The 20176-nt window shown below is 40.5% G+C and overlaps 1 protein-coding gene across 1 annotated transcript in view; it reads left to right on the forward strand.

The window, feature by feature from the left end:
- Positions 1-20176, forward strand: part of LOC109030221 (uncharacterized) — a 177759-nt gene that overhangs the window by 56482 nt on the left and 101101 nt on the right. Inside the window, 1 exon segment of the mRNA XM_072303583.1 lies at positions 19163-19235. Within this exon segment, the coding sequence (XP_072159684.1) occupies positions 19173-19235 (63 nt within the window). The 5' untranslated portion in view covers positions 19163-19172.

The raw sequence follows: 20176 nt of genomic DNA on the forward strand, positions 1-20176 counted from the left end.
GAGATTCGTTTCCATTTCTTGACACATCTTTGAATACTTATTGTTACTTCATAGTCGTTATCCAAAGAAGAATTTCATGCTGAAAACGTGCCAAAGTTAAACGTTAAAGCACAAACTTGTCAGTCATTTTCCTCCTCTTAAGGTTCTTCGGTGGCTTGGTATAATAACTCACATGAATTAGTAGCACTTCATTTTGTTTGATTGAAATATGAACACAAATTGTTGGGACGGACTTATCAGAAGGCATGACAGGTCGCAACCTCCGCAGAGAAGATCCCAAAATTTGGCAGCATATCGAGAATATGAGGAACTCTCTTCCAACTTTTCTGATGAACGATGATGTTGGAACCTATTTGCACTGACCGATAAAATTCTTAGAATTCCTAACACAGCAGAGGAATTCAATGTTGGCATGCATCTTCTTTACCCGCACCCAATAACCTCACTCCAGAGCAGTGCTCTGTTTCCTTCGACCGTTGCCTTCTATTGGCATTTACAGTTGCCAGATTACTCATGACCTTTAGTTCTATAATAGTGTAAACGTGATGCTAGACAAAATGGGATTTCACGTGAAATTTTGTAATCAAGAGGACTATATCCCAACTTGGATGGACTAATTTTGAAGGTGACCCGCCAAATCTAAATGTGTGTTCTGTGCGTTAATAACATACTGCCTGCGATTTACTTCTGTTATCTCGAAATTTTATGTAAGGAATCAGGTGACATTTTGCTCTGGGTTACTGAAATAGTTAGTTGAAATTTTGGTTCTCTTAAAAGACTGTAAGCGTTCAGCATTACGCACAAAAAATAGATAAACTTGGCTTGAGTTTCGTTGGTAAAAGTTCGTGAGCTTTCATCTGTAGTTCCATCTCACCACAAAAGCCTTTGCGCCGCACTATTGGGTTTCTTTTACAATTGAACCGATCATTTTCTAAATCACGTAAGCGCCAATCTCTATTTTTGTAGCAGGGGGGTTGATTTTTCTTCATTTTATCTAGTATAATCAATCATGTCTGATTTCAAAAAGCCATCTAAAGGAACATACATTTTTTGAAATTCAAAGCTTGTCAACAAAGCGAATTAAACGGGGTTTCTTGTTTTTCTCGCATTAGCAATTTTGACGTTTATGTGGTTGGGATAATTATCGGTTCAATTAGGAACTGCAGTATCTGACTCATTTTTAAAAGCCTTGCATGTTGCGAATGGAAACTTATGGCACATACATTATTTCTAAAGTGAGGTGAAAATGTTAGTTCCAGATTGCGAAATGAAGTCCTATCGTAAACTGTGCATCAATAGTTCGATAGTTCGTTCGTAATTTTTTCTGTGTGTGGCGCACCAGCTCACAAATACCGCATTGTCACACGAAAATTGTAGTTCCAGATTGCGAAATGAGGTCCTGTCGTAAACTGCGCATCATCAGTTTGTTAGTTCGTAATTTTTTCTGCGTGTGGCGCACCAGCTCACAACTACCTCATTGTCGCACGCAATTGCGTCGTAGAGCACAGTGGGCGTTCCCTTTGTTTTCCTTTCGGATTTTCGCTGGTGGGTGCTCGAGCACAAGTTTGATCGATGGGCTCGAATGGGACGATGATGCATTCGTTTCACGAGTGCATTCTCGGTGCGTTCTCAGCCCTTAAGAGGCCCAACCGTGGCCGCTGCTGCGTGGCTGCTTCGTGGCCGGTGAAATTAATCAAAACAAGGGCTCGTTCGCATTCTCATTCTCGGCTGCCAAGAAACGCAAACCACTGCCACCGATCGGCTCTCGACGTAATCGATCGGACCTCTTCAGTCTCTCGCTTGCCGGATTTAAATGAGTTTGTGCGCATTTAAGAGAATAGAATTGAAGCATTGTTCGACCAGAGAGCTAGAGAAGAAAAAATGCTTCTTCAAGAAGTCTATATAATTCAGTGGCGTGGCGTGAATAATCGATTAACGATATCTCGCCATTTGAAGCTATGGTAAAGAATCGATTACTAAGGTGTTCGCTGCGAACACCCTGATAATCGATCTTTTTTCATGGGTTTAAATGGCACAACAATCGATATATCGCAATTCACGCCACGCAACTGATATAATTCGATTTAGTTTGATTCCTGGCCACCGGGCCGATTATTGAAATTGATAGACAAAGCTATAGTCAAAGAAAAGAAAAATGATATGGTGGGATCCTATTGGTGGAAGCGGATGGCTTCAATGGACAAAGGAGATAAGTAATAGACTAACTAATGGCAGCGGACAAGAGACCCGACAGTTATTCCATCATGTTCCCTCTCAGTCTGTCAGAACCACCAGTTGCAACCAATGGGATCGTTCCATACTCCCTATGTCTTCTTTGTCTATAGCTTTGTCTATCAATTTCAATAATCATTCCGCAGGTGACCCGAGTTCGATGATCTCAAACAACGGTTACCATGGGGCTGGCTGGATTAGGAACTGAGAGGGGGATGGGGCTTTAGGGACTGCAAGCGTGAGAGTATTCCTCCAGAGATATTTTAAACAAAATGCTACGAAGAAGCAAATTGAAACGACCTAAAGAATGAACCTGTTGCGAACCTTTGCTAGGGCAAAAATAAAAGTTGTTTCTATCAGTAAATATCTCAAAAATAACAACAAGTGCATTGGCAAAGTTTGAAATGCACTCCTAACTTCACAATCTGCGTGAGAATTTTGCGTTTTTTCGAGTTTCCCGCTTCATAAACGATACTACGGCACAGGTGAACATTTCGTTCAGAGGAGTCGTTCCATTCAACCCTTTTGCAATAGAAATACATAGCCAATGCTTCCGCGCGCAAAATGCAATCGAGAGCACAATATGATAACTCATATCAGCGCCTGCAAGACTGCAGGAATACTTCACGTATTGCGCCAAACAGTGCGGTTGGCGTCTAACGGATATCAGCGCCTACAAGACTGCATGGATACTTCTCGCATTGCACCAAACGCAATGCTAGACGCAAGGGTTATTCGCAATAACTATTCGACCAGTATAGGCTATCAACGCGATGAAATCGTGAATGTAAACACGCTGGATTGTTAACAAATTGTTGGAATCTCGTCCAGGCACATGTGTTTTGGCAGATTAGTGTTGGCCATGTTTAATATTATGTAGTATCCTAGTGCACAGGAGTTGGATAGAACAACACCTTCTAACGAAATGTTCATCTGTGCCGTAGTATTGTTTTTGAAGCAGGAAGCTCCAAAAAAAACAAAAAAAAAACAAAAAAAACAAAAAACAAAAAAAAGGCAAATTTCTTATGCAGATTGTGAAGTTAAGAATGTAGCTCAAACTTTGCTAATGCACTCATCATGATTTTTTTAGACTTTTACTGATTGAAACAACTCCTAATTTTTTTTTACCAAAAGTTTCCAACAGGCCCATTGCTAGAAATATTAAGGGACTCGGTGAAAACAAAAAGGAACATTTGAAAATCCTCAAAAACATTCAGAACATTTTGATACTTTTCTAATTTTTCGAATTAAGAGCAGCGGTCAGGAGACCGCACTCGTTGGCTCTTAATTCGCTGAAGTGTGTGATTGGATTAAGTTATTTTATTTAACAACTGAATAAACTTATTCTCACGTTTGCTCCGTGCGACATCCCCATCTTTACCGCCTAAAGATTTTAACAAGGATGAAGGTATATTTTGGTGCAATCAGGCATTGGTGGTTGAACCGGAGCATAGAATGCTCTCAATGAATCAACTTCTAAGTGTCCAGCGCGGCCTGGCGTTAACATTATGCAAATGTTGGCAGGCGGGTGGCGGTCCTCAAGTGGTGACCGGTCTGAAAACTAAATGGGTTCAATTATTGCTTCGTTGCCATTTTCTATTTAAGAAAAGAAGATAACATTCCTCCAATCCTGCAATCCTTGCTTTAAACTTTTGAAGTAAGGGGAAAGGATGCAAAAATCAATGCTCAAGGGCGGATTTTATCGTTAATTTTTCCGCTATCCGATCAAAATTGAAGGCGGATAATTAGATTACATTTTGCAATAAGGAACCACTATTTCTGGCCCATTTCAGAAACAACATCCATTGGTTTCTCTTTGCAGATATGTGCTTTTATAGGAGAGCCAGAGATAGTGGCTCCTTTTTGTAAAATGTAATCCAATTGAGCGCCTCCGTCAGTATACCTTGAATTTTAAATGACAACTGTTAAGATTTGGGAATCATGGGGTTGATATTCGTCATTTCGAAGGACATGTTGGCACACCTGGAGTCACACTTTGAAACAGAGAGACTCTTCAATTTGTTGACGAGGTGTAATGCCTTATGCTACACACTTCTTAGCGCCGAATCATCGTGAAGTGTTATTGTGACAATGTCACGTCAAAAGGTTCTTCCATGACCATATGCCGCGTTCATATTCACGCGTAAGTTGAAAAATTATTTAATGCGTGGAAATCTATTAAAGTGATTGTGCGGCTGAAAGGATTTGATAATTTGAACATAAGTTTGGTGCAGTATGTTGTTAGTTTTCTTTTAGAGAGACTGGCAAGCAGTGGCACCAACATTTTTGCTCTTTTCTTTTTCTTCTATCGCTGACGACTCTCGTTCTCTAACGGCCCCATTTGTCAAGCTTTTGAGTACCGAACAAATGTAAATCACCGTAAAAAATTAAAACAAACAGCAAAAGCAACATTTAATTATTTTCAGGGAAAGAGAGTCAGCTCTTAAGCAGCTTTGTCAATCAGGAATATGAGTGATTACAATTCCCGAGATCGGGTTTTTCCCAAACTGAGCAAAAATTGCCAATTAAATACTAAGTAACTTGCAGAAGTCCAGAGGTGAATTCAGCAATTTGGCAACGCCGAATTTCCTCCATTTAAACCTATGCAAAATAATCGATTCTTGTCGGAGCACCTAACCCTTCCACGAATCGATACATTTCCATAGGTTTCAATTGAGAAAAGACAATGTTGCCACTTTGCTAGATCCGCCAATGGAGCAGAACCCAACGTTTTTTGAAAAAATAAAAAGAAAAATAAATGATAGTCGCGTCCGCCCCTCAAAAAATTCTGTAATCAAACGAATTTCGGAATGTTTAGGAGTGGAGTCGTTCCCGAAGTGAACTATTCAATTACCATCTCGGAGGCGTGCGAAGACGTCTCGGTTTTGCTGGACGATGGCCAGGACCCGATCGTTGGACGTCGAGCGCGGGGTCGAGTCGCCACTACTTGACGTCCGATCCACGTCTGTCGTCCACTGCTCGGCCCTCGGCCCTAAATATGGGCACTCGGCGAGTCGCACTGGACCAAATGCCCCAGCTCCATCATTGTTGCATGTTCCATGTTTTTCTTCCCAGCACCGATTAGTCGATCGCCTATTGCAACATTCGTCCGTGCGAACTCCGAGTGAAAGAATGAACCACTTGACAGGGTAAGAATTGAAGGACCGCGAGACATTATGCTTCATGAAAGAAAACCTCAAAAAAAAGAAAAGGAGAAAATGGAGATGTTGCATGTGTGAGGAATTTGCGATTTGACTGTTGATCTTTTTGTAAAAGTTCACGAGGAACACGATGTGGCCACTGGTTTTCTCTGAAATCTAACTCCCAAGCTCAAATAAAGCTCTCAAGTTGAGGCCAAAATGGAGGGGGTACCCCACGCTATCCTGAGAGTCCACCTCTACATCAAGACAAACTCTCCATGCAAAGATAGGGAGCAAATACATTGATAGGGCTGCCACTTTATTTGGGGACTCCAAAACTGAAAACACGGCATCACTGTTAATGTATTTGCTCCCTATCTTTGCATGGAGAGTTTTTCTTGATGTAGAGGTGGACTCTCAGGATAGCGTGGGATATCCCCTCCATTTTGGCCTCAGCTTGAGAGCTTTTTTTGAGCTTGGGAGTTGAGTTCAGAGAAAACCAGTGGCACCATCGTGTTTCTCGCGAACTTTTACATTTGAATCAATGGTCAAATCGCCAATCCCTCACACATGCAACATCTCCATTCGACGTATCTCTGCCAAACGGAACCTGAGACAGGTGAGAAAGAAGGGGTGTGCTTGTTAGTCGAGGGCTGTAAGAATGAATGGGAATTATAAAACGCCAGTGACGTGTGACGTCAGCACGACGAGCCCATGATGGCCATTAACTCGTGAGCCCCGTCCACTACGCTCTCTTGCCATGCCCACGGCTCATGAGTCCCGCATTCAGTTGGCACATAGTTCCGTTTCGCAGACTGTAAAAACCCACTTTCTCATTTCTCCAAAGGGGGCCCACTTTTACATTTTCACCAATGCAACTTTCTGGAGCACACGTCATGCACGAAGACGAGGTTTCCTCATTTGCAAGAAAAGAAACACCACTATTTTTAACACTACATTTTCAATTTTGTATTGTATTCGTGTGTGCACTGGTGTATGTCAGACGCGGCGTGCACCGGTCAAAAATTGTGCACACTGCGGGCGGTAGGTCTGACATTGATAAATTACGACATTTAAAGATAAAACGTGCTCCTTGGTGTATAGGCCCAATGCATAAAGTCAGCATACAGACTTGTAGATGCTAATGTGCGTTTCAAACCGACCGCGCTGTGTTTGACGCAATGCGTGAAGTATTCCTATAGTCTTGTAGGCGCTAATATGCGATTCAAGCCGACTGAGCCGACCGTACTGTGCTTTTCGCAATGCGTAAAGTATTCACACGGTCTTGTAGGCGCTTATATGCCTTTCATGCCGATCGGTCATTCTAATGTTCGTAATTGTGTCACAATACATATCGACGGTGAAACTACCAAACCACGTATCTCGGTTTGCGACGTCGCAGACTTCCTGTCATACTTTATTTTTTAAATGAAAAACTACTTAACATCCAGTCTTGAAAATTTCTGTGATTTTTCCTCTTTGTGTGGAGAAAATTCCGTGAAAATTTCAAGGAATGATATTGATTTGGTCTACTTCAAAAAAATAAAATGTGAGCGTAGATTTTTAAACACCGCAAACGAGATACGTGGTTTGGTAGTTTCACCGTCGATATGAATCGGTGAGAACGAAAACACACCAACTCGGTACCTCTAAAATCCTCAATTTTCATTGAGGGCAGTCCATTTTCATGAAGGTCATTGAAGTTAGCGAATCTGTTCCAACTTGGACCTTTAAAGTGTCCTTAAACACTCGTCTTTCGGCACCAAAAATTTCCTTCTTGGACTTACTTCTTCACCCACTGTGCAGTTTAGTGTGTGTCCTCATTATTTTCATTTTTTCGAGTTGGCGTGTTTTCGTTCTCACTGATTCATATGTGTCAATTGTTGGCGCCATGTACATTTCTTCAGCCACTCTCCATGAGATTGAGCCTTTTTGTGATGAGAAAAGCCACTACTTTGGTTAGCTTGAGTTTCAAGCTGTTTTTGTCAATATCAAATTATACATTAGCAATCCAAAATTTACATTTTTGCACGCAAACAGGCATATTTTAATGCAACGTTATTTAAAATTTACCTTGCCGCATCAACAAAAGTGTATCTTTGATTTCAAGCTAAAAATTTTACCAATGATTCCGTGGTTTCCTTCATGAAAAAACGCAATTATATTTCAATGTTACAAAGTTTCCCCCTCGCAAATCGCATTTTTACGAAGGGAATCTTAGACATTTCTTACCGAAAATTTCACTGATTTTTCTTCTGATCTTATACAAAAAGCAGAACATTCTCACAAAAATTGCACCGATACTATATTGTAAAAAACAGAATGGACCACTAGACAAGGTATGAATTTAAGCAATCTGATACACGTTTCTTAACCAGAATTTCACGTAGAACACGATTCGCACAACGAAAATTATTGAAACCAACTCCTAACTAAGATATTAACGTTTTTATTTCACACTGGTTACAAGGATTTGAACTGCCCGCTCATAAGAAACTCAAAGCTCTACGTGAGTCAAATCGCGCATTACAACGGTTTCAGCAATCTTCTCAATCGATCAATGTTCATTTCCCACCATGTGTTGTTCAAACTATAAGCAACTTGCTATAGCTGAGCAAAAGCGTCAAGATTGAGGTTGCCAGATTTTTATATCGCAGAGACTGTCATGATAAACGTTTAGCGCGCGATGTGAATCACGTAGAGCATTGAGTTTTCATGAGCGGGTGGTTTGACTTCTTACATCAAGAATTATTGAATATCTTCGGAAGGAGTTGATCGCGCATTGTGTTTTACGTGAAATTTTGGTTAAGAAACATGTATCAGAATGCTGAAATTCGTACCTTGTCTAGTGGTCCATTGTAGAGTCCATCCTGAAACCTTGGAATGAAGTTAAGTTCCTTAAGTTCCTAAAGTTCCTGAGAAAGGAACGACGATTTTTGAGGGGTGGGACGGGAGCTCATGGTAGAATCAAGGCTCAAAATTTAGTGTTTTATACACTGATAAAAAAAAAGTCACGGGCTGTACAAACATACCGTCTTTACCGGGATTAGAGGCCAAAAATTCCTGGCGCTACATCCGGAACTTCCGGTCTCTGAGCCCGGAACGCGGACGGTACATGTCTATATAAGTAGCTCGTAAGCACGACTTCAACGGCCGGAGTTTTTTTCTTCTGTGTGGTATTTTAGACTTACGGCTGATCCGTGGTATTGTAGCATCGCGTCCATGATATTGGACTCCATGCTCAGCTATATAATGTTCGGTTCCTCATGACGTCCAAGATCTTGGACTCCATGCTCACTTCAATCAGGGATAAATTTTTTGAAAATCGAAGTGAGCATAGCTTTCAAAATTGTGAGCTGCAGGTATTCTCTGACAATACACGAGCATTGGGTCCAAAAATTTAATAAGACAATGTTTGTGAAATAGAGACGAAAAAATGTGTTCTTGAAAAAAATTGTACATTGCTTAGATTAGGTTAGGTTAGGTCAGGGTAGGTTAGGTTAGATTAGGTTAGTTTAGGTTAGGTTAAGTTAGTTCAAGTTAGATTAGGTAAGCGAAGTATACGATTTTCAATCATGATGAACTTTAAAACTGAGGGAGGTCTACTTGCTTTTGGACCCCATGCTCAAGCAAAGAAGTGAGGAGTTTAGCGATGAGCATGGAGTCCAAGATCTTGGACGAGATGAGCAGGCAAGTATATCAAGGGTGAGCACGGAGTCCAAGATCTTGGACGCGATGCTATACGTACTCTGATCCGTATATTACTAGAGAACAGCAGAGAAACTTAAAATGCGCGGGGGCAGAACGACAAAAAGTCAATAATTAATTTAAGCGTTGAGTTGAACTTTGTAAGCCGGTCTGGCACGCGTCAGCACGTCCATCAAGCCGTGGATTTATTCCGGAGAGCGGGAAGTCGCCGGTTCCAGCCGTCGTAAAAAAAAGTCGTATAAAAATAAAATTATACGCATGCATAATCGTTCCGGACGCCCACGCGCCTCCCAAAGTTGCACAGACTCAACTTTCGGCGAAAATGAGAAAAAATATTCTTATATCACGGGTTTTTATCGGTAATCTTGTTCATCGGATGTCTATATTTTTTCTCGTTTTTTCGGTGAAATTCGCCTCGCCAGGAGGGATTAGAAACGGACGTGTCAAATGTGCCCACGTTGCAGTTGGACCGGTGAATCATCGGCCCGTATTGCCAGCTATTTAAGAAATATATTTTTTATTATAAGGAGGGTTTCTTTGGAAAGAAACACATTGGATCTAGATTCCAGACTCTTAAAAACATCGACAAGAATAAATACTCTTGATTTAATCGGATTTTTGCTTAAATCAAGAACCAAGCCTCCGGTATTTGAGATTATTTATTTACTGATTAGTTTAGCTATTGAAAATAGCTCCATTTGGTGACCCGACGTGATTATATACTCGAAATCTCTAGTCAAAGTGAAAAATAATAAGGAATTAGAGTGAAGATGAAATGTTTGTAATTGAGATAACCTAAAAAAAAAAAGAGAGAGTATAAGTAGACGTTGCGTTTAACACTTTGACAAGAGCATTTCTTACTAATTCATTATTGAGGATGCAGTGAGCGGTTTTCGCCTCCATCCGATAATAATAATTATGAATGCAGTGAGCGGTTTTCGCCTCCATTCGATAATAATATGAATGCAGTGAGCGGTTTTCGCCTCCATTCGATAATAACATGAATGCAGTGAGCGGTTTTCGCCTCCATTCGATAATAATATAAATGCAGTAAGCGATATTGTCGCATACAAACTGAGAGCTTAAAAGCTACATCATAGAGAATGTAGTGAGCGATATTTTTCGCCTCCATTCCCGATGTGAACTCATGAATTAAGCTTGGATAGAAATAAGATTGCAGTGAGCGATATTTTCGCCTCCATTCTTATCCTTGCAATACTTGTATAAGACCTGGGCCTAGGCTTCTAATTCGATCGGACAGAGGCGGTGTCTCGACACGAACGAAAATAAATAAAAAGACCTATCTAAGCGCGAAAGTGCATTTAGGCAAAAAGACCTATCTAAGCGAAAGTGCATTTAGGCAAAAATGACGGCTTTCAGCCGATAATAATCAAAAAAGACCTATCTAAGCGCAAAAGTGCATTTAGGCATTAAAGACCTATCTAAGTCTCAGTACATTTAGGCTAAAGCCCTGTCTAGTCGGAGTTAAGAGAAGAAAAAGTATAAATTTGAGTGAAAAAAAAAGTATACATCTGAGAGAGAAGAAAAAGTATAACCTAAGTGAGCAGAAAATAAGGTTATGATCCAAGACTGATATGAGTTATAAGATCGAGAATAAAGAAAAGTGAGCAGAGATATAACAATGGAATAAAATACATAATACTACAGTAAATATGAAGGAAGGAGGATTTACTAGTCAAGCAAAACCCAGCGTGAATGAAGCAGAAATTTTAAAAAAAAAAGAAGCTACAGAGGAGTTGAAAATTCGAATGGAAAACATGGAATATCAACTGTCCAGATTTGTGAACTCTATGGAAACAACTTCCGAAACAAGCTCACCTGAGATAAGTAAAATAAAAGCCCAGTATACCAGTTGTGCCAACTTGATTTTTGAATATTTAAAAGTAACAGTTGCATTAAAGCACCTACAGAAAAATGTGTGAAATCCTGAGGAGAAAACTCCTGACTCAACAATGCATGCAATGAATGCATTGGATGACAAGGTCCCTAACCCTGACAAATTTGTGTGTCATTTTCAATTGGCTTTTGTAAAGAAGAGAGAATGAGCACAATAGAGAAATAAAGCGAGTTTAACATACATGAATTTTTATGTAACTTAGCATTATTGTGGATTAATTATTATGAACTTAAACACGTCATAAATTAACACAAAATAATACGAAAATAATACGGTGAAAATAATACGATATTCATAATTCCTCAGTAAATTATTATACCATACATAAAAACCGATTTAATAGCGCTCTACTTAGAAATCGAATTTCCAAAAATTGGAATTAGCTTTTTGGTGCGGAAGGAAATCATCCAAAATGTATGATGTATTCATACTTTTAATAACCTTCTTGAATAGAGATGCAAAATTTGAGGAATTCATTGTAAGAAAAAGTAAAGACAGTGGAAAGACTGTGGAAGACTAATAAATACTGCTGAAATGATGAGATAAAAGAGACGTGTTGACAAATGAGTCTGAGTTCAGTGGTTTACATAATAAGAATGCAGATCCTTATTGATCGAATGTTCGAATTGAGTAAAGTTCAAAAAGTATTAAAATTCCCGTATTGGCTATCAGTAGTATTGAAAGCGATTCTTACCCATAGTTTCAATTTCTAGACTATATTTATTATACCTGTATATTATACCTGTCTATATTTATTCAAGACCTTTGGTACCCTTGTCCAGCGCCCCTGAAGAGTTTGACGTATTGACGCCAGGTCATTTTTACCGCCAGGAGGAGGACCTCTCACGTCTTATCCTGATAACACACCTACAAAGCAATCTACAAAAATTCTACGGGCGTATGAGGCAATACAGGAAGGATTCAACATATTTTGGAAGAAATGGCAAAGGGAGTATCTTCAACACATTCAAACATTCACTCAAAAAAACGAATCTCCGAAAATAGGATCGTTAGTCGTAATAAAGGATAGACACTGTCCCCCGATGTTTTGGAAACTAGCAAGAATACAAAAACTACAAAACTGCAGGATCAGATGGCATCACAAGAGTAGTTACATTGAAAACAGCAACATCCACACTAGTGAGAGCCATCACTGAAGTTTGTGTATTACCGTTACGTGATGACTAACTTAAATTTAATGTGCTTAAAAAACACACAAACAGTTTTTACTGATGAAATTTCAATTTCAAAATTTTCAAATTATTACTTTTACCTTTTTACATTTATTACTTTATACAATTTCAAAATTTTCAAATTTTTAATGATATTCAATCTGTATACATTTTTTAAGGGGGGAGAATGTAAAAACTTTACAACACTGTATAGTTTTTAGTTGCTAAGTGATTTCTCCCTGCTGTTCTTTTTATGCTGTTTATATATAAAAGGTTATTGCGATTCAGTTTGGTTTCCTCCGGTATTTGAGATTATTTATTTACTGATTAGTTTAGCTATTGAAAATAGCTCCAGCCACCGTTAAAGACGAGTTTATTCGAAAAGTCAGTAATTTGGTCATTTAAATCATGTTTTTTTTTACACCCCTGCAGATTCGATAGAATTTCAAGTTTATATTAGGAAGAAATTATGGAAAGGACAGTGAAATTGATTTTTATTGCAATAAGCTCTTTTAAAGAATGTGTCAAATCTGAGCTCCTTGCATTTTTGCTCTTTCAAAGCTCATGGTTGAAAATTCTCCTCACCCACGAGATGGACCGTTTTATTCTTGAGTGTATCGTTGTTTATCATGATTCATCTCTTTGCTAAGCAATCAGTCGATCTTATGAGTCAATCAAGCCAGCTTCTTCTATCCTTTTATGTACAGCAGCGCTCGCCAAAACTCTTCAAAAATGCAGTTTAATTCTTTAGAGTTATCTGTGAGCTCCAGTAAATAAATAATTACCTCGAAGTCTCTGCAAAAAGCAATTCAAGAGCCCACTGCAATGGGCATCTAATTGCTTTGACATTTCTTCAGCCTATTTTGTGCGCGTGCTTGCTACATATTACCTACAGTGCCCTGCTAAGAAGAAAGCCGTATGAGCCTTCAGGCGTTGCCAAATTTCCTCAGAAAAAAACACGAATTTCCTGGTGAACTTATGAATATACTCCTTCCGATTTTCCGGAAAATTGTGTTCGCAATTTTTCCTAAAGTTACTGAAAATATCAAGGAGAAATATTCATATTTTCTTCCCAAAATAAATATTTTATGGTAGGAAATGTAGCAACTCTCGAATGCTCAAACGGCGTTTATCCTTAGTACGGTAGTACATCTCATGCAATCCTCACGGTTAAACACTGGTCGCTAATTTTGGCGTTAGTATTGTGTAACAGGTAATGCAATATCATCAAAATTCTAAATACTTCAATTTTCACGTGTTATGAGACGTTAAGAGCTCCTGTAACCATCTCTATTTTACACCCTTCCATTCTTCTTACGCATGAATGTTACTTGTTTTTAATAGTTTTATATAGTTTTCATACATTTCACTGCTGAGACAAAGGAATTATCCAATGAAGGATCATTTTCTAGCTTCACGAAACTAAAATTTTAAATCACCCTGCAGTGCACCATAAAACTGCGCTCTTCAGTTTTTTAAAATCCAATTGACAAATATGAGATTTCCGTTCAACATTTGACTAACCGAAAAATTTAACCCGGTTTGGGTGTGTTTTTTAATTACGAAAATCTTAAAGACATCTTATCTCACCTCATTTCACGAAAATTTCTTTCTCTCTCAAGTCTCTTTCGTTTCATTTCGTCTTATTATGACCTTATATGAGGGGTTTGGAAAACAAGGTGTATAAGTGCAGTTTTTGAAAAAATTGAGATATTAATGATTTCAACTGAAGCTATTCTTAAAGTATACTCTGGGTAAAAGTTCGCTCCCGAATGCCAATTTTAAACACCAAAAAGTCAGTCTGAGTTTTCTTTCCACCACTAGGATCTATGTAATTTCGAAACTTCAAACACGTATTTCTTGAAATTGTAAAAACTGCATTTATCCGCCTTGTCCTCCAAGCCCCTCATATCTCTGTCCATTCTAATTTTACTAAGTCATAGATTTCATCTTCATACTACATCAGAGCATTCACCCGTTCCCTAAAATTTATTACGATAGGTGAGGTTGTGGGAGGTGGAGCCCGTATCGCCGTCTTTTCTTATTTCCTTCAAACCCGATATCACTCCCACGAAACTTCCACCGGTAAACGACCGGTGAGTAAATTTGATTCGTTGACGGCAATCTACGTGCGATACCGGTCAAAATTCTTTCTCTCACACACGGTTACGCAACCGACGGTGGGCTTAATAGCTCTATGAGAAGTCTGAATTTTTCCCCCGGTCCATAATTTCAAGTCCTTATTCTTGCATAAATCTGGCCTATTTACCGAGTGAGCGGCAAATTCGAAACTCGATCTTGTTCGAGCCGCCCTCGTAAAGTTGGCCGGGGAAACGGTCGAAGACTTATGATAAAATATGTGCCCGAAACTGCGGCGGACCCGCGCATATTCCACGCTGTTGTCATTTTCAGGTATGTAGATGACTACAGTGAAAAACAGTTCATATTTGATTGCGATCCCTGGTAAAAATTGGCGATAAGAGCTGCGCTTCAAAATACCGTATGAATTCTTAGAGCCGGCTAAAGAGGGCTACAGAAAATCATATAGCTGCCTGTAGAATGCGGAGAAAATCATACGGCCGGGCAATACGAAGCGGTAAAAAATTATGCAGCCGGGCTAAAGTTCCTATCGCCGGGCTTTACACTTTATCGCCTGGCTGTTGCTTTTTCGCCATCGATTATAAAAGGCTATAAGAAATTGTGTTGAAATTCGTGTGCTTTGAAAATCATTAAGTTTGATACGGAACTACCTTAATATTTACAAAACACACATTATATTTTCCTTTAATACCTACATATTTCTTTTCATCAATTAAAATGAGAATAATCCATATAGGATGTGCAAACATTTCAAAATCTTGAGTTGAATAACGCTGACTCCGACAGATTAAATATTAGAGCCTAACACAAAGCGGAGCGGCGACGCATTGGCGCCTACAAACCTAACAGGGATACTTCACGCATTGCGCAACGCGTGAAGTATCCCTGTTAGGTTTGTAGGCGCCAATGCGTGTTTCGCGCTGGCTGCCCGCCTGCCACGGCGTTTGAAGCAACTATTTCACACCAGAGGTATTGCACAGTATCATACGAAACTGAAGGCGCTCTAATATATTAGTAATGACAGGCATTCATCAAAAGTACGGAGCTTTCCTCGCAAAATAAATCAAGATACTACGGCCAAAAAGAGAGCAGTATTCTAAAAACTCACTAAGTCCTAGCATCCGTAATTAGTAACGTTTAGCATACGCACTTTATCGCCTGGCTGTTGCTTAATCGCCATCGGCTATAAAAGGGTACAAGAAATTGTGTAGCCGGCTATAGAAGCTATTTGAAATCTTACAGCCGGCTGTAGGTCTATGGTATTTTGGAACACAGATTCTACTGCCAATTTTTACTAGGGATGTTGCAAACGGTTCTTGCCTTACTTGCCTACAGAGCAGTGGCGATGTTGCAAATTGGCGTCACTATTTTTCCTCCATTTAAATCCATTAAAAATATCAATTTTAGGCGCGGCAAGCTGCGTCTCCAAGAATCGGTTGTTTTCTCACGCATTTAAATGAAGGAAAAATATTTTTACTAAATTTCAAGAATTGCCACTGCTACAGAGGAGTTTATACAGAACAGAGGGGTGAGTTTCAACCAGGAGTCTTAATGATGAATATGACACACAAAAAAAGGTTCACATGCGTCTGTCATTTTCAATGATATTAATGCCGAGAATTTTCAATTTCTAGTTTTTCGCATGCAAATTGTCGATGTGAATAGTCAGGGAATTTCGATCATTTTTGTAAGGCGAAAACTGGAAAAAGCGAGGAATTTTTTCTGTTAACTACAGCGCGTCCTTCCTACCCTTTTTCTTCTCTTTACCCTAGGAAAAAATGATATTGCTACCTACAACAACAATTTTGTAGTTAAAAATGCTAGCTTTTTATAGCTTTCCACTATTGTAAAATGTACATTTGGACGTATTTCTGTCAAACGGAACCAAGCGCCAATTTGAGTTCCTTTTGAGGATTTTAGAATGCCGGATAGCGCGTTCTGTCAAACGGAACTAAGCGCCATGGAAAATCATTGCGAGTATAGGACGGAATGAGCCCGACCGACGTCCAGTTCCGCCGCCAATCCAAGCCCCTTTCTACCTTCCTCCCCCTATGGCGCTTAGTTCCGTTTGACAGATATACGTCCATTTGAAATATGTCTTACTTATTTTTTAACAATTTAATTGTGAAATCAGCAATTCGTTTTTTCCGTGGAACGGGAAGGCGTATTCTCCCCCCCCCCCCCCCCCCCAAAGCCGCCCCTTGAATCTACCTACGCAACAGGATCTTTTAATTTGCCCTTTTTCTTCTTTGTCCATCGCTCCGTCGATGATTATCAATAATTAACCCGTCGATCATGAACGAGATGCGCTTAGCCGGCGCGGCGTCGGTTTTTCACCCGTGTGCGGGGATGGCGAATTTCCATCCAGCTGTGCCAGCCGCCGCGACGCCAATCGCCAATCCCGCTCCGGATGACCGGGACCCGCGGGGGCGCCGGCGCCCAAGGACGCGAGGTGTTAATGAATGTACTGTGTCGTCGCTCAATGAGACGCGGGAGCTCCAGATCTCCAAACCCCCCCCCCGCCCCCTCTCCCACTCCACGTCACGATCCACGCGAGGGTAGGAGAGCGTCACGCTGACGCGACGCCCAGCACTCGGTCGCGACGTCATCAGGAATCACCGCGGCTCCCAGTGCACAGAGTTCTTACGATTGCTGGATCGGAGGCCAGACCGCCGGATAGGGTGAAAATTCAGCGAATTTTGACGTTTCTACGACGAAAGAACGTAACTGCATACGTCGAAAAATTCACACTCGCAGATTTAGCAGCGGATCCAGGGATTTGGCACCATTGGCTTTCCTCTATTGAAACCTGTGATGAATAATCGATTCACACTGACAAGTATTTAAGTTAATTTAACATTCTGGATGTAAAAAAAAGTGTGCAAGAACTTACTAAATGCTGAATTAACTGCTACAGCAGTTACTTTAGCAATGTCAAGGTGTAAAACTAACTGTAGTAGCGGGTAATTTAGCATTTTGTGAGTTCTCGCACACTTTTCTTACATCCAGAATGTTAGATCAACTTCACTTTTTTTTCGGTGTTCTTGTCGGAGCAACTGCTCCCTCCGAGAATCGATACATTTTCATAGGTTTAAATAGGGAAAGAACAATGTTGCCAATTTTCTGGATCCGCCAATGCAGATCAAACATTTCGTTTTAGGCATCTTGAATTGGAACTTCATAGATTTTTCTTCAGAAAACCCATGAGAATCAGTTTAATTCTAGTGATTGCCCGGTCCCATTCCTGTAAAAAATGGAATTGTTTGAGTCAGTCTTATAACCGCAGAATGGAATTACTTTCCGCGGGGAACGACGATTTGGGTCGTTAACGGAAAAGTGGATGTTATCTACGAAGAGGGATGTTCAGTGAAGGGACTGTTTTCGAATGAGATCAAAGACCCGGATTTTGAAATTTTAACGGAAACCTCTGTTTGGTGCCGAGAGACAAGAGACCCTCCACTGTCCTCTTGGCGACAGGTGGAAGCTTTTACTTTCGGGGAATCGACGATTCCTGCCCTAAAGAATAAGTCCCGAGCGATTGAGTTCATTTTCATGCCAAAAGAGGACGGTAATTTTTAGTTTAATCTGGCAGCTTCGCCCACTTGCGAACCACCATTCCTCCAGCCCGGTTTGAAATTTTCGGGATTTTCCCCGTGTACATCGGGAGATTTAAAATGGAACTCGTCCGTGCCAATCGAATTTTCCCTCGAAACGGTTGAGGCCTGCCGCGGTGTTACATATTGTAAAGATGGGAATTCGTTCAAAACGGATTGTTCTGAAAATCAGGGCTTTGACCCAAAAATCCCACTCATCTTCCGATTCGCTGCATGCCTCTTTAAGCCGGGGGAGGGGGGGGGGCCTAGGACGCTCGTCGACGGGGAGTCCACGACAGGATACCGACTGCGGGGGCCAAAGCTCCCAGTTCAGAGTTCGAGAGAAGAACAAATAGAGAACCGTATTGATTATGTAAAGGATTCCCCGACCCGACACCTAATCAAGACGAGGGAAGAAGGAAGGTGAAGGATTGTAATCTGAAGTGTATTTATGTGTTTATATTTTGATGAATGTCGCCGAGATGTGTCTGCGGGTCCCACGGCCCGCGCCCACTCATTCGCGAGCTCGGAGAAGAGGTGTTCGCCGCGGTCCGGTGCCAACAAGCTGGCAGTAATTAAATGCAAATTATCTCCTCAATTGTGCGCGCAAGCGCCGAGTGGAGACGCGCCACGGAAGGTCCGGGACTTAGTCTTGTTTGTAAAGAGGGTACTCGTAAGTCCTGAACGCAATTCGCGTGAACAGTTCCATTCGATCGTCCAAATGGGATCTTCCATTGGACTTGGATGGAATTAGACTGACCCTAAGATTATAGTATTGAGATAGGGCACCAGATAATATTGGTACCTAATCTTCATTTGCAACAGCTGTTGTGTAACAGCTTGTCTAGTATGATCTTGTTCAACGAGTGGTGGATGACAGATTGCCTAAGAAGTAACAGAAACAGATCGGGTACCTCCCGGGAGGAGACGTAGAGGACATCCAGCAAAATCATGGATAGGTGGCATTCAAGATAAAATTATAAGATGTCATTTACCAGATGACCCAGGTGTCGCAGAGCGCCCGGGGTCGCTGTAAAAGGGACTTGTATATATGTATCTTCATTTACAGCGCGATTACATAGTTACCTCAGGAAAACTTTTATAATGAAATTTGCGATGAATTAGAAAAGTATAAATGACGAAACCAGAAAAATACGAATGTGACCTTGTTTAATGTTTTCAAACATTGACTTTTATTGTAGTTTCTCAGATTCACAATTTTTGTCAAGTACTTCTCTCCATTTATATCTCACCTTTTCGTACTCACCAGCTAAATTTCCTTTCCTTTTTTGTTTTCAGTTTGAGTAAAATGGCCACTGACGTCTCCGGGGACCTCAATCTCATTCAAGATGAAGATGTACTTCGGAAAATGGTAAGTCAATGAGGCACTGCATCCGCATTAGTGGGGCCCATAACTGGAAAATATCATAAGAATAGTGCACTTCTGGATGGAAACATGAAATCAGGGATTCATCATCTCAACCGTATAGGTATTCTATTTAGGCATAGACCCCAAAATCCGCTGGGGGGAGGGGGGGCAGGATGCCCCATTTTTATTTGAAACTGCCTCAGTTTTCCTCAAAAGCTGAATTAGTATGAATTAATAACGTATCGTAAAAAGTAGCCATTGCGAGCTAGCTATGGGAGTCAAGAGGTATTTATGTGAGAAAATCACGCTCATTTTGGATGCGCCAATTCTCATTCAAATAAAGTTCTATTTATGGGTCATTCCATATCAACTGTTCCAGGCTCGGAACCCGAACCTCTCCGATTTGGCTGGAAATTGGTATATGGGGTCTTTACATCATTTTAAGAAACTAACTTGAAGGGTTTTCCCGTCCGATTAGACCACGGAAATGCCCAAAATCCAAGACGGTCCAGAAAAACTAGTCCAGAGACACTTTTTAAAGTTTGATGGATCAATATAGACTCTCACCATGGACAGTCAAAGAGAGGGAAGTCAATAAAATGAGAGCCGCTAAAACGAGCTTTTCGCATATCGCTAAAATGCATCCCATCTTTGGTGGTCGATTTCTGACGAACGGGGCGTCGGATGGGAAATCCCTTCAAAAAAATTTCTCAGAATGATGTAAAGACCATAAATACCAATTTTCAGCCAAATCGAAGGGGACGGGTTCCGATTCTGGCTTAGTTGACCTAGAATGCCTATTCCTATTTTACTTATTCCTTTTATACTCTCACTCACACGAAATTCAGCCGTTTTCATCTTCGAGTTTATTCCGTTTCCTGTTTTTCATATCAGATCTGAGTGATCACAACTTCTTGATAATCCTTTTGATATGCTGTTAACGT

The sequence above is a fragment of the Bemisia tabaci genome, chromosome 8, assembly GCF_918797505.1.
Source record: "Bemisia tabaci chromosome 8, PGI_BMITA_v3".
Lineage (NCBI taxonomy): Eukaryota > Metazoa > Arthropoda > Insecta > Hemiptera > Aleyrodidae > Bemisia > Bemisia tabaci.